The sequence below is a fragment of the Eulemur rufifrons genome, chromosome 2 (assembly GCF_041146395.1).
Source record: "Eulemur rufifrons isolate Redbay chromosome 2, OSU_ERuf_1, whole genome shotgun sequence".
Lineage (NCBI taxonomy): Eukaryota > Metazoa > Chordata > Mammalia > Primates > Lemuridae > Eulemur > Eulemur rufifrons.
The window spans coordinates 15,261,101-15,285,678 of NC_090984.1; the positions used below are offsets into that span (position 1 = coordinate 15,261,101).

At 55.4% G+C, this 24,578-nt stretch overlaps 2 protein-coding genes across 4 annotated transcripts in view; one reads left to right on the forward strand and one right to left on the reverse strand.

Annotated features, from left to right (window-relative positions):
* Window positions 1–8,881, reverse strand: part of CATSPERD (cation channel sperm associated auxiliary subunit delta) — a 36,292-nt gene extending 27,411 nt beyond the window's left edge. The window contains exons 1-5 of the mRNA XM_069497071.1: window positions 8,811–8,881; window positions 6,817–6,871; window positions 5,505–5,581; window positions 3,311–3,383; window positions 1,813–1,927 (exon numbers count right to left, since the gene is read on the reverse strand). Coding sequence (XP_069353172.1) covers window positions 1,813–1,927; window positions 3,311–3,383; window positions 5,505–5,581; window positions 6,817–6,871; window positions 8,811–8,881 — 391 coding nt within the window. The remainder of the gene's footprint in view (window positions 1–1,812; window positions 1,928–3,310; window positions 3,384–5,504; window positions 5,582–6,816; window positions 6,872–8,810) is intronic.
* Window positions 8,882–9,351: 470 nt separating this feature from the next.
* LONP1 (lon peptidase 1, mitochondrial) lies at window positions 9,352–24,543 on the forward strand. Of its 3 annotated transcripts, none has more exons than XM_069479865.1 (19): window positions 9,353–9,687; window positions 9,796–9,925; window positions 12,837–12,925; window positions 13,503–13,622; window positions 13,845–14,079; window positions 15,714–15,775; window positions 16,201–16,330; window positions 16,540–16,623; window positions 16,888–17,108; window positions 18,822–18,960; window positions 19,165–19,343; window positions 20,798–20,885; window positions 21,104–21,226; window positions 21,307–21,423; window positions 22,480–22,620; window positions 22,730–22,895; window positions 23,040–23,257; window positions 23,331–23,495; window positions 24,311–24,543. In XM_069479865.1, exons 1-19 carry the CDS (start codon window positions 9,497–9,499, stop codon window positions 24,485–24,487), a joined length of 2,775 nt encoding a protein of 924 aa, XP_069335966.1. In that variant the 5' UTR covers window positions 9,353–9,496; the 3' UTR covers window positions 24,488–24,543. The 3 variants fall into 3 exon arrangements, with proteins under 3 accessions (XP_069335956.1, XP_069335966.1, XP_069335975.1); XM_069479874.1 differs by having other exon boundaries at window positions 9,354–9,618; window positions 9,811–9,925; XM_069479855.1 differs by having other exon boundaries at window positions 9,352–9,925.
* Window positions 24,544–24,578: the final 35 nt, after the last annotated feature.

Sequence of the window (24,578 nt, forward strand, 5' to 3'; positions counted from 1 at the left end):
CAGAGTGTTAGGATAATAGGCGTGAGCCACCGCGCCCGGCCAACCTCAACACTGTTGACAATTGGGAGTAGATCTTTCTCTGTTGTGGGAACTTTCCTACACTGTGTTTTATAGCACACCTGGCTCTACCCACTCAATCGATGCCAGTAGCACCCTCCTCCTGTCTTCACCACCAAAAGTGTCTCCAGACATTGCCATGTGACCTCTAGTGATTCACACCTTCATTCTATTTCCAAAGCAAAAGCTTCAGTCCCAGAGAAGATATACAAATGGCCAAAAAACACATGAAAAGATGCTCAACATCACTAATGACTGGGGACATGTCAGTCCAAACCACCAGGAGGTAGCCCCTCACATCCACTAAGACGGCCACTACCGAAGACACAGAAAACAAGTGTTGGTGAGGATGTGGAGAAATTGGAGCCTTTGTGCGCTGTAGGGGAGAATGAAAGATGGCGCAGCTGCCATGGAAAACGCTATGATGGTTCCTTAAAACACTGGAAACAGAATGACTATACGATGCCGCAATTCTTTTTTTTTTTTTTTGAGACAGAGTCTCACTCTGTTGCCCAGGCTAGAGTGAGTGCCGTGGCATCAGCCTAGCTCACAGCAACCTCAAACTCCTGAGCTCAAGCAATCCTCCTGTCTCAGCCTCCCGAGTAGCTGGGACTACAGGCATGCGCCACCATGCCCGGCTAATTTTTTTTCTATATATATTTTTAGCTGTCCATATAATTTCTTTCTATTTTTAGTAGAGATGGGGTCTCGCTCTTGCTCAGGCTGGTCTCGAACTCCTGAGCTCAAACGATCCGCCCACCTCGGCCTCCCAGAGTGCTAGGATTACAGGCGTGAGCCACCGCGCCCGACGATGCCGCAATTCTGATTCTGGGAATATATCCAAAAGAATTGAGAGCAGCGACTCAGGAGATACTTACACACCTGTGTTCACAGCAGCACGATTCACATTAGCAAAGGTGGACGCAACCCAAGCGTTCATCGACAGCTGAAAAGAATGCAGTGTGGCCCATCCCCACCATGGCATATGATTCAGCCTTACAAAGGAAGGAAATTCTGATCCGTGCTACACCATGGATGAACCTTGAGGACATCGTACCCAGTGAAATAAGCCAGTTACAAAGGACTGAATGGTTCCTCCCATAGAAGGTCCCTAGAGGCGTCAGATCCACGGAGACAGGAAGTGGAATGGTGGGTGCCAGGGGCTGGGGAGGGGGTGGGGAGTGAACGTTTCATGGGAATCCCTGCACTGGTGGCTTCCTCACCATAATGAGTACCTGTTCTCTCTCCCTTCCTCCCTTTCTCAGGAAAGAGAAGAGTCTCTTCTTTTCTAGAGCTAACCTCTGCCCCGCCTTCGCTCTTAACCCCACCCCCAGCCTCTGGCATCGGGTTCTCTTCTTTCTCCACCTTCTCTACTGTCCCCTGGCCCTAATGGGAAGTGTGTGGGACGGAATGTCCCCGTCACCCAGCTTGGTCACCAGACGTCTAGCAGTCATTCCTGGCTCTCCCCAGTCCTCCCCCGACATTCCAACGGTCACCAAGTCCCATTGCTGCCTCTGGTTAATTTCACTCAGCACAAGCAGGTTTCTGTGGCTGTGACCACAATCCCCACCGGCAACACTGCACGAGGTTCCCACTCTTTGGGATGGGGCCTCGGGCCAGTTTTCTTTTGGGTTTTAAGGGACAAGGTGACATCCTGGGGTTGACATCCAGGTAGAAGTATCGTTTATACTCTCCCAATTAATAACCTCTTCTCTGATGTTGGCTAAATTCAAACAAAACACAAAATATACATACCAATAGGCACTTCCCAGGAATCATTTTCATAATTATAAATATAGACTTTCCGATTCACTACTAACAGCAATGATGGACCAATAAAATGGGCTGATGTCACTGTTGGCACGCCAACCTAAAAATAACAATATGTATGCTATTGATAACTGCATCTTTTCAAATGAGGATTCAGAAAGCACTACTATGCTGGGCGCGGTGGCGCACGCCTGTAATCCTAGCACTCTGGGAGGCTGAGGTGGGAGGATCCCTTGAGGTCAGGAGTTTGAGACCAGCCTCAGAAGAAGCGAGACCCCCGTCTCTACTAAAAATAGAAAAATTAGCCAGGCGTGGTGGTGGAGCCTGTAGTCCCAGCTACTTGGGAGGCTGAGGCAGGAGGATCACTTGAGCCCGGGAGTTGGAAGTTGCTGTGAGCTAGGCTGACGTCACGGCACACTAGCCTGGGTGACAGAGCAAGACTCTCAAAAAGAAAAAAAAGAAAAAGAAAAAGAAAGCACTATTTCTAGACATGCATTCAAAAAATGTTTATTTTGGTGTAAATGATCTAAAGTGAAAAAAAGAAAAATTAAAATAAAAAAATGTTTATGCCAGCAATAGTTATTTAGTTCTTAAGTAAGGGGAACTATATGTCCTGGGGCCAGCTAGGCAGCAAAATTGGGAAATTTAAGTTGGTCTAAATTTAGTGCTCTCAGATACCTAAATTCATTCCATCTCCTTCTCTTTTACCAGAACCTTCTGTGAGGACAATGCCTGAAGTATAAATGATGAATGACTAGCATAACTGATAAATATCCCTTTTAGGAAAAACATTAGTGTGTTCATAGATGATAAAACTTTATGTAGTGTAGGTGCCACTGGTAGAATTTCTCAAGATAGTTACGGAGAGGGTGATTTTTCTGTTTTGGTTTAGGACAATTTAGGGAGGCCTTGAAGTTACTGCATGTAAAGTAGGATACCATCCAATCTGTCTATTCGTAACACAACCAATGTAAAAGGAAAATCACCTGCAACCATTCTAGTTCCTTTTTGGGGAAATAAAAAGAAACCCTATTTTGGTAATTGGCTCAGAAATTGCTTTTTTTTTGAGACAGAGTCTCACTCTGTTGCCCAGGGTCAGCCTACCTCACTGCAACCTCCAACTCCTGGGCTCAAGCGATCCTCCTGCCTCAGCCTCCCAAGTAGCTGGGACTATAGGCGCCACCACGTCCAGCTACTTTTTCTAATTTAGTAGAAATGGGGTCTCACTCTTGCTCAGGCTGGTCTCGAACTCCTGAGCTCAAGGGATCCTCCCTCCTTGGCCTCCCAGAGTGCTGGCATTACAGGCGTGAGCCACTGCACCACTGTGCCCGGCCAGAAATTGCTCTTAACATCTTTAAGTGGTACATTATAAAATAAACCTTTAAACTAACAGATACAGAGTAGTCTGATCTTTCTGAACAATATCTTCCCCTAAATAGAACTCATTTCTAGCTGCCTTCAGATTGTTGGGTAAGATAACTACCTGCATTGATGTAGGGATGGTTAAAGGAAGGAGGCTACTCTCAAAGTTATCTGTCGTGAAAAAAACTTGTCTTCTGAAATAAAACACAAATGAGTTAAATTAGGACAGTTTCACGCAAGAAAAGAAAAAACATAGTGGGGGTACTTAAAAAATGTTCCATTCAAATAAAATCCCTTTTTTAACTAGGAACCATTTAGGTATCATTTATTTATTTTGTATGCACAAATCTCTATAGTCTGGGTATTTTACTTTTTTATTTTTTTGGAGCTAGAATCTTGCTCTGTCGCCCAGGCTGGAGTGCAGTGGCATCGTCATAGCTCACTGCAGCCTCCAACTCCTGGGCTTGGGTGAGTGTCCTGTGTCAGCCTCCTGAGTAGCTGGGACTACAGATCCATGCGCCGCCACACCTGGATAATTTTTTCCATTTTTTTGTAGAGATGGGGTCTTGCTCTTGCTCAGGCTGCTCTTATAGTCCTGGCCTCAAGCAATCCTCCTGCCTCAGCCTCCCAGTGTGCTAGGATTACGCATGAGCCACTGCACCCAGCCTGGTATTTGACTTCTTGAAGTAACATTTAAAAGTGTGACCACATCAAGTATAAAATTATATAAAAAGTACATTAAGGCTGGGCGCGGTGTCTCACATCTGTAATCCTAGCACTCTGGGAGGCCGAGGCGGGCAGATCGTTTGAGCTCAGGAGTTGGAGACCAGCCTGAGCAAGAGCGAGACCCTGTCTCTACTAAAAAAATAGAAAGAAATTAGCTGGACAACTAAATATATATAGAAAAAATTAGCCAGGCATGGTGACACACGCCTGTAGTCCCAGCTAATTGGGAGGCTGAGGCAGGAGGATTGCTTGAGCCCAGGAGTTTGAGGTTGCTGTGAGCTAGGCTGACGCCACAGCACTCTAGCCCAGGCAACAGAGTTAGACTTTATCTCAAAAAAAAAAAAAAAAAAAAGAAAGAAAAGAAAGTCCATTAGGTGCCAGGATGAACTTCAGTTGCATAATTTATATGGCTTTAATCCCCACTAAAGTAAGCAAGGGTTTTTTGTTGTTGTTTTGTTTTGTTTTTTAAGAGACAAGGTCTCACTCTGCTGCCCTGGCTGGAGTGCAGTGGCGTCATCATAGCTCACTGCAGCCTCCAACTCCTGGTTTCCTACTTCTCTTTCTCTTTTTCTACCCGATATGTAGAATCAACATTCCCCAGAGCCTCTTGTCGCTGAGCACGTGATCCCTGGGTGACTGTGAACATGACCACAGCCATGTTCCACAAACACCAGACCATTAGCCACCATCCTCCATCCTTTCCACCAAATCCTTCCAAATGGTCAACCCAAGAACTGGAGGGCCTCCTTGAACTGCCTGCTCGCTTTCATTCTCCACGCCCTGTGTGTCGTGTCCACACATCCTGCTGAATCTGCCTCCTCCTCCTCTGTGTGGCCCTCCCTTCTGTTCGGGCTGTGTCATGTTTTGCTTTGTTTTGTTGGCCTGGGCTGTTGTATATACTCACTGTTAGTCCCCCGCCTCCATCCCTTCCCCGGTCTGGTCCCCTCTGCAATGCTGCCAGATTGGTGTCTTGAATACGAACATTAATCATGCAGCCCCAAATCCTCCACTGCCTTCAGGATGAGGGTAAACACCTTGGCATGGTGTATAGATCTGGTTTTCTAAGCTGGTACCCTGACCACCTCAGGTGCATGCTGAGCATGGGATTTCCATTCCTTTGAATGCGCTGCTCTGAGCCCATACACTTTTGGCTGCCCCCCCACCAACCCCATCAAACTCCTATTCAACCTTCAAAACCCAGAGGACTCCTATTCATCCTTCAAAACGCAGAGGACCCCTATTCATCCTTCAAAACCCAGCAGGCTCCTATTCATCCTTCAAAACCCAGTTTTGGCATCAACTTCCCAGCGGAAGCTTCCTAAGCATTTTCTCCTCCGGTGCACCAAGGGCACTTAGATCAAGCATCTGTGATTGGTGGTACCACATCATACTGTGGTTGTTTTACTTACCTGCCAATCTTTTTGTCTCTCTTCCTCTGAACCCAGCCCCTGGCTACGGACTCCCTGCAGGCTAGCAACTAGCAACACAGGGCAGAGCCATCTTCTTCACTGCCTGCTGAATGAATGAATGAGGACAAACCTAAAGTTTTAATAAACAGGAAGGTCATGGTACATAAAATGGCCGCTCACCCAAGGTATACAGCTACGTTTTTCTGGCAAGGATGTTTAATCACGCGTGGTGTCGTAGATGGGAAATACAGGACGTCCTAGAGAGAGAATCACAAAATCTTAAGAATATCAATAACAGTAAATGGCAGACAAAAACAACTTCCTAATATGTGATATTACAAACGTAAAGGGTGAAATCATTAGGTAGGCGGATTGTAGCAATGACATTTTCCTGTTTTGGTATGGCACAATAGTCATGACAGAAGCAGCCGCTGGGAGCACGGAAAGGGGTCCCTGAAACCTCCCCTTACTATTCTTGCAACTTACTGTGAATCTACAGTTATGTCCAAAAGCATTTAAAACAATTCGCTGGGTAAATGATTAACATCCTATCTCATTCTTAGACACGTTATACTGCTCACTTCCAGATGATCAGCTATCAGAAAGAGAGGCCAGAGAATGAAAACCTTTAATCACTTGAAGATTTAGTAGCTGATACAACTTCTGAAAGTATGCAGTTTTGTCAACAGGGAACACATTTGAACTGACAGAATTTTTTTTTCTTTTTTGGAGTGGTTAGGCTTAGGGGTAGCGTGTTAAGGTTAGAGTTAGGGTTTGGGTTTGGGTTTAGGGTTAGGGGGTTAGAGTTAGAGTGAGGGGGAGGGTTAGGTGTAAGGTGTTAGGGTTACGGTTGGGTTCATGTTTTCTGGGATATTTTTACTTCATGCATTTTAAGTACATATTGAGTAAAATGACATTTTCTGCTGCACTATATTAGGTAAACAAAGCCACAGGCTTTGTCCTCTGTTATTCTGCATTTGAAGATCAGAGAGAGAAATAGACAGATCATTGGGTAAAACTTCAGAAAATCTGAGTTCTAAACCCACTTGTACCTCTTGGCTTTGTTCAGATTACTTGATCTCTCTTAACTTTAGTGAAATAGGAAAGATTAATCCTTACTTCAAAGGGCAGTGGATTTAAGGATTGGAAAAAGTAACTTTTTTTTTTTTAAATTGAGACAGGGTCTCCCTCTGTCGCCCAGGCTGGAGTGCAGTGGTGTCATCATAGCTTACTGCAGCCTCCAACTCCTGGGCTCAAGCGATCCTCCTGCCTCAGCCTCCCTAGTAGCTGGGACTACAGGCATGCACGATGCCCAGCTAATTTTTCTGTTTTCTGTAGAGATGGGGTCTCGCTCCTGTTCAGGCTGGGGGTAATGTTCTTAAATGCCTGACAACACTGGCACCCAAGAACACTAGGAAATGTTAGTTCTAATCCAGTGATTACATAGAAGTGACAGACAAATGTCAGGAACGTTAAGTATGGAGCCACATACCCCATCAACTTCCCGCACGACATTAAACACTTTTCCTGTCCTCACTGTGCGAGCACTAAAGGTAAGCGACAAGAGAGCATCTGTCAATTTTTATTGAATATTAAGCATGACTCTTCCTACCTGGTTGCCTCGGGGTTAACACTAAAGTACCTGTTCTTGATGCTTTTAGGGGTAGGGGGAGCCCCTAGAAAACTGAATGAAACTGTGGGCTCTCCTCTTCCAGAAACAGATATATGTACATGCAAAAACATAAATATCATTCCAGAGAGTTTCCTAAAGGCTCATTCACAAACCTCAGCTGAGTCAGCTTAGGAACTCCTGCTTCTAGGTATTCGGGGTTATTTTTAGGGGATTTGCGGTAGCTGGAATGATTACATTGTTTACAGGAGAGGTTCTTAATCTTGAGTGCATTGGAATCACCTAGAAGGGTTGATAAACCATGGTTCGCTGGACCTGACCTCCAAGTCTCTGATTCAGTAGGTCCAGGGAACTGCATTTCTAACCAATTCTAGCAAAGTCCGAGGTAAGCCTGACTGATGCTGTTGGTCTGGGGATTATTCTTCGAGAACCGGTGTGAGGAAAGGGAAGAATTGGATATAACTCATCTTTTCAGACCTTAAGACAACTCCTACTAGTAAATCTTACTGGAAAATCTTACTCCTACCCGCTTACTAGCTATGTGCCTTAGGCAAGTGTGTCTTTAATTTCCCTGGTTCTGTTTTCACATCTATAAAATAAGGTCAAGGAATCACTCCCCCAGGAACCTTGCTGTAAAGATCAAATGAGGTCATGCACTGTAAGAACACGTTTACTATCCCACTGGCAAACAGGTCCCTGCTGAATGTGACAGTTTACTCCAGGCAGGATGAGTTTTCTGAGGGCAGGATATAAGCTTCAGCAACTGTCTAGCCCCTGTGGCACTTTGCACACAGTATCCACTAACCCTGCAGTCCCCAACCCCTGGGCCACAAAGCTTCATCAGTATTTACATCGCTCACCCTTCCCCCGCCCCCCAAGTCCGTGGAAAAACTGTCATCCATGAAACCTGTCCCTGGTGCCAAAAAGGTTGGGGACCGCTGCACTAATCTAACATTTACTGAAATTTTAAAATGTTCTGGATAAGGAGTGAATAAGATAAAGAGTCTACGACCTCATGGAACTAACACCCTAGCAACAGACAAGAAACAATTTGTCAAAAAATAAATAGCAGTTAGTGGCAGGAAGAAGTACCAGTGGGAGACGGGGAATGGAAAGGCAATGCATGAGGACGGAGCTTTAAATAGGGGAAGGAATGTGCTATTTGAGTTCCGTTCTGAATAATCAGCAAACCAGTCGAGGAGTGCCAGGCAGAGGAAATAGCAAGCGTCAAGTCTGGACCCCGGAGGCCCTGGCTGGCGCAATCTGGGAGTCAGGGGTACGGTTCTCAGATCCTCAGGGAATACCTGGCAACGCCTAGCGACATTTTCGAGTGATTTGTCAACCCTAGGGATAAAGGTGCTATTGGTATCGTAATGGATGGAGGCCAGGGACGGTGCTAACGTGGCACAACGCACAGGACGGCCCCCACCATGGAAAATTACCCGGCTCCAAATGTCAGCAGCCCTGATCTGTGGAAACCCTGGGTCTGATCGTGAGAGGGACCGCAGGCTGTGCCAGGAACTTGGGTTTTATCCTGGGTGTCAGGGAGAAGCAGGGGAGGGCAACGAGGAGATCAGATTCGGTTATAAATAATCCCCTGGCTGCCCGGTGGAGAATGGACGGGACAGCAAAGCCCAGGGCAGGGGCGGAGGAGGTGGCCTGAAAGGTTAGGAATCGGGCCAAGGTTCTTAAGTAGCAATGAGAGGACTTGGTGATGGGCTGACAGGTTGGGGTGGGCGGGAGAAAGGCGGCCTCAAGGTGGATTCCTAACAGTCAAGTTCTAAGACTCATAAGTTTGGGGAAGCAGCCCTCACTGGACCCCTGGCAGCACCCGGGCCCCGGAAGGGCAGCCCCACCGGCACAGCGGCTGAGCTCTGACCAGAGGACAGAGCCCCATGGTCGCCGCCACCAGCACCAACATCAGCATTTCGCTTAAACTTCTGTAGTCACCAAAGCACTACAACCGCTGCTCGGCCAGCTGCACAGTCCGCGCACGCGCAGACTAGAGCCTGAGCAAGCGCACACACGCGCCATCAAGGCTGGGCATGCGCATACGGCAGCCCCGCTCACGATTCATGGACTCTGAACATGTGCAGACGGGTACCGGCAAAGCCCAGATCCACGGGCATGCGCACAAAGCCACCCTTGTGCAGGCTACAGTTTGAGCATGCGCACAGTGTCTCCCGGGAAGCCCAAACCCACCAACCACTACGAGCCTCAGAGCCTGAGTATGCGTGTGTCACCCGCGCGGCCAGTGAATGCACAAGCCTGCCTCCAAGTCCCCAAAGCCTGCGCTTGTAGCAACACCAGTTCTTTCTAGGAAAGCTGGTGCGTGCCCGGGACCTCCCACGTGACCGGAAGGGGACTTGAGCGCGGTAACTGGGAGGCCGCAAGTGGCGGAAATGATAAGAGATCTCGAACTCTGTTCCCTCGGCTCCGCGAAGGCCCCGCCCCCTGGAGCGGCACGTGCCAGACGTCATCGCGCTCCAGCCCGGCGGACGGAAGTGACGCAAGTTGTGTGCGCCGCTAGTATGGCAGGGCTATGGCGGCGGGCACAGGCTACGTGCGGCTGTGGGGAGCGGCGCGGTCTTGGGCGCTGCGGCGGCCGATGCTGGCCGCCGCAGGGGGGCGGGTCCCGGCTGCAGCCGGAGCGTGGTTGCCCAGAGCCCGGCGGGCCTGCGACGCGTCTCCTCCTTGGGCGCTGTGGGGCCGGGGCCCGGCGACCGCGGGCCAGTGGCGGGGGTTTTGGGAGGCGAACAGCCGCGGAGGCGGCGCGTTTTCGGGGGGCGAGGACGCCTCCGAGGGTGGCTCGGAGGAAGGGGCCGGGAGCGCGGGGGGCAGTGCGGGCGGCGGGGAAGGCCCAGTCATAACGGCTCTCACGCCCATGACGATCCCCGAAGTGTTCCCGCACCTGCCTCTCATCGCCATCACGCGCAACCCGGTGTTCCCGCGCTTTATCAAGATTATCGAGGTAATGAGAGTCCCCGCCTCGGCCTCAGTTTTCTCACCCCTGCAAGCAGTGGGTTGGACCGTGGGATCTCTTCGCGCCCTCGTGCCTCGCAACTTTGCCTAGACTCGAAATTTCTCAAAGTTTCGTGGATCTTTGCTCACCACTAGCTTGGGGACCTTGAGCCAAATTCCTCCCCCTTTCAGAACTTTTAGGGTCTGTTAGATGAGAGGAGTTAAACCGGATGAGCTTGGGACTGTCCACTTGAGTCCCGGTCATAGAAATCCGGGACCAGGAGAGACCAGAGCAATGTTGCGACTGTTTAGTTACTTTTGTGCTTACTTGTTAAATGTTTTGTAACAGCCGCTACCTCAGGCGTTCTGCTGTCTGGTTAAGAGCCCCGTTGGGTTCAGGATTCTTGACTGCTTACTGTGTGCCAGATAGCTGTTCTGGGTGCTGGGGATATGGCAATGAACAAAACAGACAAAAATGTTTGCTATTGAACCTGGATGCGGGAGCCAAGAGTTCAATTCCAGCCTGGACAACATGGCAAGATCCTGTCACTTAAAAAAGTGTGTGTGTGTGTGTGTGTGTGTATATTTTTGCCTTCGGAGCTTACAGTTTTAGCAGGATGAGCGAGGCAATAAACAAGATTGGTAACAATTGTGTTGGAAGGCAGGAATTAACTGCCAGGAGAATAGAGCAGGGATGGTTCAGGAGGCTTAGGAGGAAGGTGGGAGGAGGACATTATTTATTCACAGAGTGTTCTTGACCATGGAGCAGGTACTGAGTGAACAAGTCAGACAGTCTGTGGCCTAAGGAGCTTATGTTCTGGTGGAAGAAATGACCTTTTAGACTAAGAGCCTTAGGGGGTGGGGGCAGAGCGAGCAGGGTGATGTAACAGAGAGAAAGCAGTGAATGCCAGGAACTTGAGCTATTCCAATAGGAAGGACCCAAATGCCTTCTCCCCAACCCCTTCCTCTCTTTTTAAAAAGAAAAAACGTGGTTCAGAATCTAGGACAATGAGGTTAAAAAAAAAGAAAGAAAAGGAAAATACTGACGTGGAAAGTGGAGTCCATGGAAGAGAAAGGTTATCTCTGAACTGTCTGAGCAAGGTCATACGGTGAGTCCGCCTCTGCATTCACCCTCCAGCCTGTCCCCTCACACTGCAGACTCTGCTGATTAATTCTTGAGTATCCCTCGGAAGGGGCAAGGACAGTATAGAACGGCAGCAGCCAGCCAGCGGGGAGGGGACAGAGGGAGCTTCTCCCACAGTGCTGATTACGTGTGTCTGAGCTACCCTTCAAGGCCTTTCCTTGCCACTGAGTGGTGGTTACTAGCGCAGGCCCCAGAGCCAGGCCCTGTGGCGTCCTGTCCTGGCTCCGCCACCCTTAGGTTCATAACCTTCAGCAAGTTATTCTTCTGGGCCTTTGTTTTCTTACCTGTGAAATGGACATAATAATAGTGTCTTATTTCTTAGAGCTGTTCTGAGAGTGAAATAAGGTCGCACGTGTAAAGGGTTTAGAACCATGCCTGGGGGTTAGTGTGCCTCAGTTATAACTGCGGCTGCTGTTTCCTGCGTAGTGCACTTCTGACTTTTTAGACCCCTGCCCTGGAGGCTTTTTTCCTTATCTTTGACCCTGCGCCTGGCATCCTCTTTCCTCTCCCAGGCTTCTGGGGCCGGAACTCTTCACCAGGTGTAGTCCCCTTAGCCTTGCAAGTGACAGATATCCTTTGCTGCCAGCACCAGAGCAGAGAGATGACTCTTCCAAGAGACTTCTCTCGGTCCACCTGGAGCTAGCCGGGAGGGTTAAATGAGTCGCTGTGGATAGCATTTGGGAGACTGGCAGTACTCCCCGTATTTTTCTTGGTGATACTTTGTAAATAGCCAAAAGGGATCCTGCCATGGCAGGTTCTAAAGATACAGCAGTCTTCTGTTGGTGGCGGAGAAATTGAGGGCAACTTCTTTCGGACCCAATAAATGTTTCTAAAACTGTTAGCAAAGCTCTGTTTACTCTTGACTTTGTGATTGACACTGACAGTGGCCTCTGAGTATAGAACAGTGGCTCTTAATTTTTGGCAGCTCAGATACCCCTCTCTTGGATGTTACTGACTTTCTTCCCAGAAAAAATACATCTATAGTGTCTGGAATTCCTGGACCACAAGTTAAGAGCCCCCATTAGGGAGTGAGTTAAAACACTGGCTCTTAATCTGTGGTCCTGGACTAGTATAGTAGCATCACCTGGGAGCTTGTTTGAAATGCAGATTCTTGGGCCCACCCCAGACCTCCTGAACTGGAAACTCCAGGGGTGGGGCCCAGCATTGAGTTTTAACAAGTGCAGCTAAGTCTGGTGCCTGCCAAAGTTTGAAGACCATTATTTAAGTTTAAACAAGGTCTGGCCTGGGAGTTGACGCAGGTTTGAAAGAAATCAGGTGAGCCCGAGGGCATCCATGCTCCTCGCTGTGTCCCAGGTTTCCTAGAAGATATCGTTGCCCTGAACCTGCCATTGGAATGATGTCAAGAATGTGCTGTGATCCTGGGGGTTTGGGTTTTTGGTGTTGTCTTTCTCACATTAATAAAAGCAGATGGTTCCAGTTTTCAAACCAGCATTTTGCACTGATATCACTTTTGAAAGTAGATGTTAAATAATTCCTTTGTTCTGGCTGTTTGTCTACTTTGAATTTTCCTTAGGAAGGCAGGGGGCATGCTAAGGAATGTGGCCAGTCAATACAGACTCACTCCATTCGCCACTCCTGTCCCCATCTGGTGGGGTTTTTTTTTTGGTTTAGGAGTTCCTGGACCATGTTGATTAGTGTCCCAGATCAGATTAGCATGTCCCCAGAGAAGAATCTAGGAAGCATCAGAGCTGCTGTCAAAAATGTCAGCTGAAAAAACCCTACCCTGCGTTTCACTCTGGGGTCATTGTCACGCTAGGTTAAAAATAAGAAGTTGGCTGAGCTGCTAAGAAGGAAAGTTCGTCTTGCCCAGCCGTATGTCGGCGTCTTTCTAAAGAGAGATGACAAGTAAGTGTCATTTTTCCTTCATTCCTTCGTTGAAGTCACCCTGGAGTATAGCTCTCACTCCATAGAGTGGTTTGACCTAAAACCTAAGAAAACCTCCAGGGGAAAGGCCGAGAACCTGGCCGACCACCTTCTTAACCTCCGCCGAGGACTCAGTCTGTAGCTCATGGCACTAACCTACATTGTCAAGGTGGAGGGACATTAACGTGAGGACCTGTAGGGATAAAATGAACCCATGAGGACACTCGAAAGCAGAGCTAGCCAGGCAGGTACGGTGGCTCCAGGTACATCCACCTTGACTCCACGAGCAGTCAGTTCCATGCGTGTGTTCTAAGTCTCCAAATTAGAAGAGAATAAGAATCCCATGTGGGCCCCACCCTAGTGGCTAACACCACTGATGGCAACCGTGATTCGGCAGATGCTCCCCGGAGCTCCCATGGGAGCCGAGGGGGCTGCTCTCGGTTCTCAGTAGTGGCTGGTGGGGGTGTTTCCTCTCTCTTCCTCCTCCCCCTCAGCCTGAGACATCCCACCGAGCCCTGGAGCCTGTGTGCCAACTGTCCCCTTGTATCCTTTCCCTCAGCAACGAGTCTGACATCGTGGAAAGCCTGGATGAGATCTACCACACAGGGACGTTCGCCCAGATCCATGAGATGCAGGACCTCGGAGACAAGTTGCGCATGATTGTCATGGGACATAGAAGGTGCGTGGGGCCAGGCATGGTGGCTCACACTGGTAATCCCAGCACTTTGGGAGGCTAGGGTGGGAGGATCGCTTGAGCCCAGGACCAGCCTGGGCAACACAGCAAGACCCCATCTCTATAGAAAATTTAAAAATTAGCTGGGTGCAGTGGTGTGCACCTGTAGTCCCAGCTTCTTGGGAGGCTGAGGCAGGAGCCTCACGCCGGCATCACCCCTGCCTTCAGGATTCACATCAGCAGACAGCTGGAGGTGGAGCCGGAGGAGGAGGAGGAGGTCGAGAGTAAACAGAAGCCCCGGAGGAAGCCGAAGCGTGGCAAGAAGGAGGCAGAGGAGGACCTGAGCGCCAGGCGCCAGCTGGAGGTGGCGGCAGAGCCTGCCTCCGACTCCCCTGGCGAGGTGCTCATGGTGGAAGTCGAGAACGTTGTCCACGAAGACTTCCAGGTCACGGAAGAAGTGAAAGTAAGTCCATGTGCTTGTCACATGGGGCTCCCAGGGCCAGCTCCCCAGAGGCTCCCTTGAGTGGGCCCCAGCACCTCTCCAAGAAGTCAGCTGCCACCTTGAGCCAGGCACTCGGGGGGGGGGGGGGGCCTGGCGTATCTGGAACAAATAGCACACTTTTGCTCCCCGGAGTCCTTAGAAGGCATTGGGATCAGAGGGTCAAGGAAATTCACTGGGGCCTGTAGCTGCTGGTGAAGGAGGCAGGATTTGAACTCAGGTCCAGCACCGGCCCCGCTGTGCAGAACCTTCTAGCAGCTACCAGGCGCCTTCTGTCCCGGCTCCATCCCACCAAGGCGGGAGGCGGGGCAGGGAAAGCAAGGATGCATGCGTACAGGACAGGAAACGACGACAGTCTTTTGGCCACCCCGGTCCCCAGACCTAGGCTGTCCTGCCAGCCTTGCTGCGCAAGGAGCCCATTTTCAAGGTGGGGAGGCTGCCCGTGGGGATGACCTGCCCTTCGTGTGTAGGGACCATTAGCAGAGTTGGAAAGGCCTGGAATGTGTCTGCAGCTCCTTACTTGTGTGCCTGGCGGTGTCAGCCTCCCCCAAGCAGAACACAAGCCAGGGGACCAGCAGTGCTGGTCTGACCCTTTACTGGTCGCAGTTGGCGGCGGTACCATGTTGGGAAGGATTCCGGGGCTGCTGCTGAGCTTGGTGCGAAGGAGTGCTGTGATCAATTGGTGATGTCTGTCATGGGTGCCTCTAGGGGCCCTGCTGTACTTGCCACTGGCCTGGGTGGACACTTCTGTTCCTGAGGTCAGCACCGTAGTGGAAACGTCCTGTGATTCTGGACTGTTAGCCCCAGTGGCTGTTCAGCACTTGAAGTACACCTGGTGCGAATGAGGAATGGAATACAAAATTCTGTTTAATTTTAACTTGTTTAAATTTAAATGGCACCGGGTGCGGTGGCTCTTGCCGGTAATCCCAGCACTTTGAGAGGCCAAGGCGGGAGGATCACTTGAGGCCAGGAGTTTGAGACCAGCCTGAGCAACATAGAAAATCAAAGGAAAATAAATTAGTCGGGCGTGGTGGTGGCACATGTAGTCCCAGCTACTTGGGAGGCCAAGGCAGGAGGATCGCTTGAGCCCAGGAGTTGGAGGCTGCAGTGAGCTAAGATGAGGCCACTACACCCCAGCTTGGATGACAGAATGAGACCTTGTCATGCCCACGGTGCCCATGGCTAAAGGGGCCCCTCTGTCTCTATAGAGAGCGTGGCACCAGGTTCCAGGAGGTGACCTGCAGGCTGGGAGCCCTGGTGACACACAGGCGCACCTGGACAAGGAACCTCACAGCCTGGGCCCTTCTGGCCAAGGCTGAGAAGGGGATGTGTTGGTTGTAAGGACAGTGCTTAGAATAGAGGAATAAAGACCCTGCCACTGCCACCTTTCCCCCTCCAAGATGGCTTGTTCTAAGGACAAGGCTCATGGTGTCAGTTTTGCTCTCTCGGCCCCGTGTCCCAGGGATGGTGGCTTTGGGCTCCATTCCTCGGTCTCCCATGCTTGGCTGGGGGGTTGGTGGAGCACAGGTGGGAGGGGTGCCCTGGGCTGCAGCCCCCTGCTGGGCCCCAGTGACCCACGTGGCCTCCTCACTCACCAGGCCCTGACCGCCGAGATCGTGAAGACCATCCGGGACATCATTGCCTTGAACCCTCTCTACAGGTGGGTCTCCCGTGAGCACAGCTGGCCCAGCTGGGGCCTGAGTGTGGCTCTTTTGGAAGCTGGGGGCTTTCTCAGAGTGTCGTCCTGGCAGGAGACCTTGCCGGGGCCAGGGATCTGGGGACCCTTCCTGCCTAGGCCGTTGTCATCAGCTGGCAGAGGGGGAGCCGATCCAGTGAGGGGTGAGGGCACCGTGTGGCTGCCTGAGGGGGCCCCTAGGGCTGGGGCATGAGTCTCTAGACTGGGACAGGCAGACTCTGTCGGCCCTGAACTTGGTGGGGCCTGGGCAGCAGAGCTGGCCCCCCTCTGAGTGTCCCCAAGGCCTTGCCCAGAGGTACTGAGGAAAACGACACAGAGGCCGAGTCGGGGCCACAGCCCAGCAGGGAGGGAGGTCCTGGCTGCCCCGGCAGTGTCCCTCCGTCCCCCAGGGAGTCCGTGCTGCAGATGATGCAGGCTGGCCAGCGGGTGGTGGACAACCCCATCTACCTGAGCGACATGGGCGCTGCGCTGACCGGGGCTGAGTCCCACGAGCTGCAGGATGTCCTGGAGGAGACCAATGTGAGTGCCCGCCTGTCCCCTCCCCTCGCGTGCCCTGTCCTTCCACACGGCTTGCAGACCTGGCCTTGCCAGGCAGGGCCGGGCCTCTGTGCCGTGGTGAGGTGGCCCCGTGGTCCCAGCAGCAGCTCTTGAGGTGCCGTTTCCCCCACATTCTAGGCCCCCATGGGTAGCAGCCGGTTTCTGACCGTCTCCCCGTCGTCTCTTGGCAGATCCCAAAGCGGCTGTATAAGGCCCTGTCCCTGCTGAAGAAGGAGTTCGAGCTGAGCAAGCTGCAGCAGCGCCTGGGGCGTGAGGTGAGCCCGGGAGGGGGCCCCGCGGTGTCTCTTGGGCTCTGGAGCACAGCCGGGTGGCACTGGCCGAGCCGGCTGCAGCAGGCTGAGAAGTCTTGGCTCGATGTTGAGGGCCACGTGCCATTGCTGCTCTGTTGTTCCGGGCTGTGGACCTCTCCCTGTTAAATGCGGGAGCTTAAAGCTAGTCCCAGGCTGGGCAAGGCGTCCCGGGGAAGCTGCGGGGCTGTGGCCGTGGCCGGGGTCTGAGTGGCAGCACCCGGCCCGCAGGTGGAGGAGAAGATCAAGCAGACGCACCGCAGGTACCTGCTGCAGGAGCAGCTGAAGATCATCAAGAAGGAGCTGGGCCTGGAGAAGGAGGACAAGGATGCCATCGAGGAGAAGTTCCGTGAGCGGCTCAAGGAGCTGGTGGTGCCCAAGCACGTGATGGACGTGGTGGACGAGGAGCTGAGCAAGCTGGGCCTGCTGGACAACCACTCCTCGGAGTTCAAGTGAGCCGCGCCGGGGCGTCCTCGCGGCGACCGTGGCGGCGCCGGTGGGCTGGGCCGTTAGCGTCCCTGCTTTACAGACAGGGAAACTGAGGCTTGGGGAAGTGGAGTCAGGGACCGGGCCTTCTGAGCTGGTAGGTAGCGGCAGGGATTTGAACACAGGGACACCTGCTCTGAGCTGGGAGGAGGGGACTGTGTTGTCCGGCAGCCCTGGCCGTGCCTGGGGTCATTTTTCTGCACGGGTCAGCTCTTCAAGGGGGGCCTGAGCTTCGTTCTTCAGCTGCTGGGCCAGCCCTGCCTGGGCTCAGAATGTCTGGGGGACGCAGGAGTCCGTCCACAAGGGCCCTGCGACGTGCCGGCTTTCTCCAAAGGCTGTGGCTTCCACTCCCAAGCTGCCCCCGACCTCTCTTCCTTGGGCAGTATGTGAGCTTCCCGCACTGCTCTGACCATGCCGTGAACTAGTACCTTAAAACAACACTGCCATCGTACAGTCTGGAGGGCACAGGTTCTAAGATCAAGGTGTGGCAGGGCAGGTCCCTCCTGGGGGCTCCAGGGGAGGACTCGTCTCCCGCCTTTCCCAGGGTCCCTCGGCTCGGGGCCCTTCCTCCCCATCCAGAGCCAGCAGCGCAGCGTCTTCCAGTCTCTCTGCCTCCGACCCTCCTGCCCCCTCGTGGGAGGACCCTGTGCTGACACTGGGCCACGTGGGTGATCCAGGGTGACTTCTCTCTCAGGTCTTTAACTCGGCCACGCCTGCAGAGCCCCTTTTGCTGTGTGAGGCGGCCTGTGCACAGGTTCTGAGATGAGGATGTAGATGTTTTGGGGGCCATTCTGTCCTCCCAGAGGTGTGTCAGGCTCCCCTGGGTCTGGTGACAGTGCTTGCTCGGGCGAGGCAGTGTCCTATGGAACCAGACACCCCTGCCTCCTAGGAGCTGAGCGGGTCTGCGAGACTGGTTCTGTCCCCAGGTTCTGGCTGCCATGGGGGGACAGGCCCACTCCAGCTGCTGGGGGCTGCCCCTCCCTGAGCCCTGTCACCAGCCCTCGGAGCCCCCATCTCACCGAGATGCCTGCAGCAGGCCCCCAGCAACCCACCCCCACCCAGAAAGTTTTGTGCAAGGCCCAAGGCAACTTCATAGGCGTGAGTCCCTTTTGCAGGGACTTCGCGTGTCCGTGCTGTGACATTCCCCGCTGTGTGCTCCTGCCCTGCTGGCTTCTTGCAGTGCGTCTTATATGCCAGAGGGTGAGCTTGGTGGCAGCTTGCCCCGAGTCACCCAGAGCCTGGACATGGGGCCACCTGGCCTTCTCGGTGGCCGTCCTCCTCCTCTTCCCCAGACCAGCCCAGGCAAGCCGCCCTCACTGACCGGCTCCTGGCCCGTGGCGCCTGCCATCCGCAGTGCACGGCTCCCAGCCTGGACCTGGCCTTGGCCTCAGTTTCCCCACTTGCCCTGGGTCAGGTTTTCTCCTTTTCCGAGCCTCACCCCCTCTGTGGTGCCTGCTCGGCCCTGGACAGGCGACTGTGCCTCTGTGCGCTGCCAATGGCGTTGTTGCAGGCCTCGAGCCCGTCCCTCTCCTCGACGCCTCTGGAGCTTTGCGAGGGGCGGGCGGGGCACTTGGGGTCAGGAGCCGCGAGAGCCTCGGGTGGCGTCCCTTCCAGGGTGGCCCCTGGGGGCAGTGGGCAGCACGGGAGCCCGCTCAGCAGCTCTCGTCTTTCTGTGGCAGCGTCACCCGCAACTACCTGGACTGGCTCACGTCCATCCCGTGGGGCAAGTACAGCGACGAGAACCTGGACCTGGCGCGGGCGCAGGCGGTGCTGGAGGAGGACCACTACGGCATGGAGGACGTCAAGAAGCGCATCCTGGTGAGACCCCCTGCCCCCTCCCTGGGCCTGGGATCACCCGTGCTGTGGGCTCAGCCTGAGTGGCCTGACTGGGGGGGGATAGAGGGCTGCCACGGTTTCCCGGCACCCAGTCGTCCTGTTGACACGGATGGCGCCGCCTCTGGGGCACGGGTGGCCAGCAGGGGCCCGTCGACGAGTGCCCGCTGAGCCCACGTCCACCCGCAGGAGTTCATCGCCGTCAGCCAGCTCCGGGGCTCCACCCAGGGCAAGATCCTCTGCTTCTACGGCCCCCCCGGCGTTGGCAAGACCAGCATCGCCCGCTCCATCGCCCGTGCCCTGAACCGCGAGTACTTCCGCTTCAGCGTCGGGGGCATGACTGACGTGGCCGAGATCAAGGGACACAGGTAGGCCCCATCCCATTCACGCTGTCCCTTCCTGCCGGCCTCAGCCTTGCTATTGGACTTCAGTCCCTTCTGGGGCGACCCTTAACATTTGCTGGAGTGATTTGGGTTGCAAGCAACAAATTCTGCTTGTGCTGGAGTAATTGAAAAGTCTAGGTGTTGGGTGGACTTCAGGCCTGGCTGAATCCAGGCTCTTATACAACGTTGGCAGGAATCTCCATTTATTGAGCCCTGGGAGGGTCCCTCGGGCAGGCCCTCAGCAGACAGCTCTGGTAGTCCCAGCTTACGTCCTGCCCCGGTCCAGGGGTGTGGTCTAAGGCAGGCCCTGCGGGAGTGCTGGGAGCTGCGGGCAAGGACCCCTCGCTGGGGGCGAGATCTTGGCAGGGCTTCCACACTGGCCTGGGCGTCTGACGCTGGCGTGAGTCATCCGGAAAGGGACAAAGGGGAGAGTATGGGCAGGTGGCCATGTGTGCTGACGTCCATCTGGGTTTCCAAAACAAGGCCAAGGACAGGAGACCGCAGAGTGACATGGGGATCATGTTGATATCAGCAGTGATATCTGCCCACAGCCCTCCGTGGCTCCCACCTCCCTCAGGGTCAAAGCCGAAGTCCTCCCTGTGGCTAATAAGGCCCTGGATGACCCGCCCCATCACCTCCCCTCCCCTCCTCCCTCTCTCCCCCTCCTCACTGTGCCTCCAACACGCCAGGTGCGGTGTTGCCCCGGGGCCTTTGCACGGGCTGTGCCTCTGTGTGAATGCTCTTCTGCCAGACCCCATGTGGCTCCCCCGTTACCTCCCTTGCTCGAGGCCTCTCTGAGACTAGGACGTTTCTTACCCGACACGCGTGCACGCACTTACATGTCACATGTACTCCCCACCCCATGGCACTGCAGGCCACCCTCCACGTTTTGTCTCTTTTCGACGTATAGGAAGTCCTCCTTCCCCGTGGCTTCCCCTCTAGCTCCTTTGCAGTCTGTTTGCTCCTCTGGTTTGTTCCCTGCTGAGGGTCCGGCACCTCTGTTGGGGTGGGGCAAGTGCCAGCATGGCCAGGCCCTGGGCTGGCGCCTGTGGTGCTGCCAGTGGCGCGTCTGGCCCCAGGCCTCGCTTTGTCAGGCAGGAGAACCCGGCGGTTCCGGTTCCACCGTGCAGGTGGGAGGTGCCAGCTGGGGATGGACCCGAGGGAGGCCAGGCTGAGGGTCAGCGCTGCCACGGCGCTCGCAGGCACAGGGCGAGCTGAGGCGTGGCCGGCGTGCCCACGGGCTGCCGTGTGCCCCGCAGCTGCTAGGATTCATCCGGCCTGCGCCGCAGCCATGTTGTGTGGATTTGCTTGCGGCCTCTTCCGAGGGGCCCCGGAGGGCCCAGTGCGCTGAGGGCCCAGAGTCTTGGCCCCGCTGGGACCCGTGTGTGGGCAGTGGGGCCCACTGAGCAAGCCACTGAGCCCGCTGTGCCCTGCTGCAGGCGGACCTACGTGGGGGCCATGCCCGGCAAGATCATCCAGTGCCTGAAGAAGACGAAGACGGAGAACCCCCTCATCCTCATAGACGAGGTGCTTGCCCCGTGGGGAGGGTGGCCCGAGCTCGGTCCCTCCGGAGTCTCCGTGAAGCTGGCTCTGATGACAGGGCCTCCCCCACCGCCCCCCTCTGAGCCCCAGGGTGTGGTCCTTGCCCTGGCTGGGGGCGTCCCCAGCCCGGCGGGCCCCCCACTGGGTGTGCTTGGCCAGGGGTGTGGGGCGGGCGCCAATGCTGCCTGTATGTGCCGTCCCAGGTGGACAAGATCGGCCGAGGCTACCAAGGGGACCCGTCCTCGGCGCTGCTGGAGCTGCTGGACCCGGAGCAGAACGCCAACTTCCTGGACCACTACCTGGACGTGCCCGTGGACTTGTCCAAGGTGCGGGTCACACCCATCCCCGGGGCCGGAGCCGGGAGGGGCGGGGTCGGCCAGTCCCAGCACCTCGGCGCTGCCCCCAGGTGCTGTTCATCTGCACGGCCAACGTCACCGAGACCATCCCTGAGCCGCTGAGGGACCGGATGGAGATGATCAACGTGTCAGGCTACGTGGCCCAGGAGAAGCTGGCCATCGCGGAGGTGGGCCGCCGTCTGGGGAGGCAGGCGGGGCTGCTGGGAGGGCTGCCAGGAGGAGCGGGTGCGGCGGAACCAGGTGCCAGGGCCCAGGACTGTGAGAATGCCACCCTGGGGTGTTGCGCTCTGCCGAGACAAGAGGATCCCCACGAGGACCTTCTGCCTTGGTCACACACGCTCCGGTTTCCCTGTGCCTTGGGGCTGCCCCAGGGCAGGGGCCTCCAGCTGCTGAGACCGTCAGCGAAGTGTCCCCTGGCCCAGTCCAGGGCAGGCCCTGCTGTCTCCCGGTGCTGGGAGTGGGGCGTGCTTCCGCCAGCTCGAAATCGGGTCAGACCTGTGGCTGCTGCTTGGAGTGACACAGGGCAGAGGGACATCCTCAGTGAGCAGAGAGCCGAGTCCCTTGCTAGAGGGCAGCCTTGTTTCTGAGCGTTTTCTTTCTAGAAAGGGGCTGAGCACGTCTCTCTCCTGGCATCCCTTTTGCAGCCTGTGGTGGGTGCCGGGTCCCAGCCCTCACGGCCCTGCTGGCGGCCGGATTTCCCAGTGGGGGGGCCTTGTTTGCAGTTCCTGGGGAGCGAGAGGGGAGGGTCCTGGGGACTCCTCCAGGCTCCAGGCCCGACCTTGGCATCAGTTGGCAAATGCAGCGTGACACACGTGGCTCTGTTCCTGTATCTCAGACGCCCTTGGCTGTGCCGTCACAGCGTAGGACTGGCAAGAATTGTGCTGGGCGGCGGGTCACCCTAGAACCTCCAACCCAGTTCCCCATCCTGTCTGCCAAGGGCAGCTGCCACATAACCAGTTGGCTACTACTCAGAACCTCAGTCTATACGTGGGGCCAGCCCAGGGGAGCCAGGAGGCCTTCCTGGAGGAAGCAGCATCTAAGATGACATCTTGCAGGGGGCAGGAAGTGGATCTGGGCAGAGGATGCGGCACTAGCAGGGGCCTGTGGCCTTTGGGGCATGAGGGGCGCAGGGCTGGCCTGGCCAGGGTGTGGTGGCAGGCTGGGGTGAGGGGCCACACGAGAGGTGCGAGTTCCTGACCCTGAGGTCTGCCGGCCCCCTGCAGCGCTACCTGGTGCCCCAGGCCCGCGCCCTGTGCGGCCTGGATGAGAGCAAGGCCAGGCTGTCGTCGGATGTGCTGACCTTGCTCATCAAGCAGTACTGCCGGGAGAGCGGCGTCCGCAACCTGCAGAAGCAGGTGGAGAAGGTGAGGGCAGCCCTGCCCCTGCCCTGCAGGCGCCCCCGCCTGCCGCCTCCGCGCCCGCTCGCCCGCCCACCGCCCACCGCGCCCACCTCGCCCCTGCCTGCCCGCTCAGGTGTTGCGGAAGTCGGCCTACAAGATCGTCAGCGGCGAGGCCGAGTCCGTGGAGGTGACGCCCGAGAACCTGCAGGACTTCGTGGGGAAGCCCGTGTTCACGGTGGAGCGCATGTATGACGTGACGCCACCCGGCGTGGTCATGGGGCTGGCCTGGACCGCCATGGGTGAGCGGGCCACCCTGGGAGGCCGTGTGGCCGGCAGCCGCTGGGTGCTGTCTGGGGCGTGCAAGGCAGGCGGGGCAGGGGGGGCAGAGTGGTGGGGTGGGCCAGAGCCCCCGGCATTCACGGGCTCCACACCCCATCCTGCAGGGGGCTCCACGTTGTTTGTGGAGACGTCCCCAAGGCGGCCACGGGACAGAGACCCCAAAGGTGACAAGGATGGCAGCCTGGAGGTGACGGGCCAGCTGGGGGAGGTGATGAAGGAGAGCGCCCGCATCGCGTACACCTTTGCCAGGGCCTTCCTGATGCAGCACGACCCGGCCAACGAGTACCTGGTGACCTCCCACATCCACCTGCATGTGCCTGAGGTGACTGCTCCTCCCACGACCCACTTGCCGCCCCTTGGCCAGTGCCACCTGCTCACCGGCCTCTTCCCACCAGGGCGCCACCCCCAAGGACGGCCCGAGCGCCGGCTGCACCATTGTCACGGCCCTGCTGTCGCTGGCCATGGACCGGCCCGTCCGGCAGAACCTGGCCATGACTGGTGAGGTCTCCCTCAGGGGCAAGATCCTGCCAGTCGGTGGCATCAAGGAGAAGACCATCGCGGTGAGTGTCCTGTCCCTGTGTGTCACAGGGCTGCTACCCACATCACAGTTGTTAGGTGTCACAGATGGGCAAAGGAAGGAAAACAGCCCATTTTACAGATGAGGAAAGTGAGGCTGTCTCACTTAGAGCCCTTACTAAGCTGACTGCCCTGGCTTCTCTTCCACAGCACTTTTGAGGATGTTCTAGAACCTTCCCATAGAAAGTCTCCATCTAGGCTACTCAGGAGGGCTCTAGGCTCCTTGAAGGCAGGGGCAGAGGCTTGTGAGTTGGTCTGGTCCTGGGCGCTGAGCAGCAGAGAGGGCAGAGCCCCGTGGTCCCTGTTTCCCAGCTGAGCTCTGCCGGTCCTGGGCTCAGACCTGACCTTGCCTATCCAGCAGGGCAGCAGCTGACAGCCAAGGGGGCGGTTCAGGAAGTGGGCTGTGTTCACCTCCTGCTGTGCAGGGGCTGGGGACAGCAGCGCCAGGCTGTGGGTGGGACTGCCTGGTGCTTGGACAAGACCCCTGTGGCTTTTGAGGATTAAGGGCAAGGGTGTGGGTTGTGCACAACCTGGGCTTTGACCCCAAGGGAGGTGGGAACCACGGAGGGCTGCAGGCAGAGGGGGGACAGACCCTGCTAGGTGTGTTGCGTTCTCAGCTCCCAGCTTTTCTGGGTGCTAAACCTCTGAATGTAAAGCAGTGGATCTGTGATAAATCCAGAACTCGTGGAGCCATTTCCACTGCACACCCAGACCTGGACGCAGAGGGGCGCCAGGCCGGTGATGGGGAAGGTGGTGGGTCCTGGTGGTCAGTGGGTATCACCCGGGTCCCTCCTTCCAGGCCAAACGCGCTGGAGTGACGTGCATCGTCCTGCCAGCGGAGAACAAGAAAGACTTCTACGACCTGGCCCCCTTCATCACCGAGGGCCTGGAGGTGCACTTCGTGGAGCATTACCGCGAGATCTTCGACATCGCCTTCCCTGAGGAGCAGGCTGAGGCCCTGGCCGTGGAGCGGTGATGGTGGCCCCAGGACTGCTGTTGGCGACAAAAGTGCGAGGGATAGGCGCCCGGGCCTGGCAGCTGAGCCACCAGAGGCTCAGCCAGGCGGC

What these genes read in the sequence shown, in the direction of transcription:
- LONP1 (XM_069479855.1), top strand. Translation starts at nt 9,497, where the DNA reads ATGGCGGCGGGCACAGGCTACGTGCGGCTGTGGGGAGCGGCGCGGTCT. An exon ending in ATTGTCATGGGACATAGAAG is followed by an intron (nt 13,623 to 13,844) that starts GTGCGTGGGGCC and finishes CCCTGCCTTCAG; the next exon opens with GATTCACATCAGCAGACAGC. An exon ending in TGCCCGTGGACTTGTCCAAG is followed by an intron (nt 21,227 to 21,306) that starts GTGCGGGTCACA and finishes CGCTGCCCCCAG; the next exon opens with GTGCTGTTCATCTGCACGGC.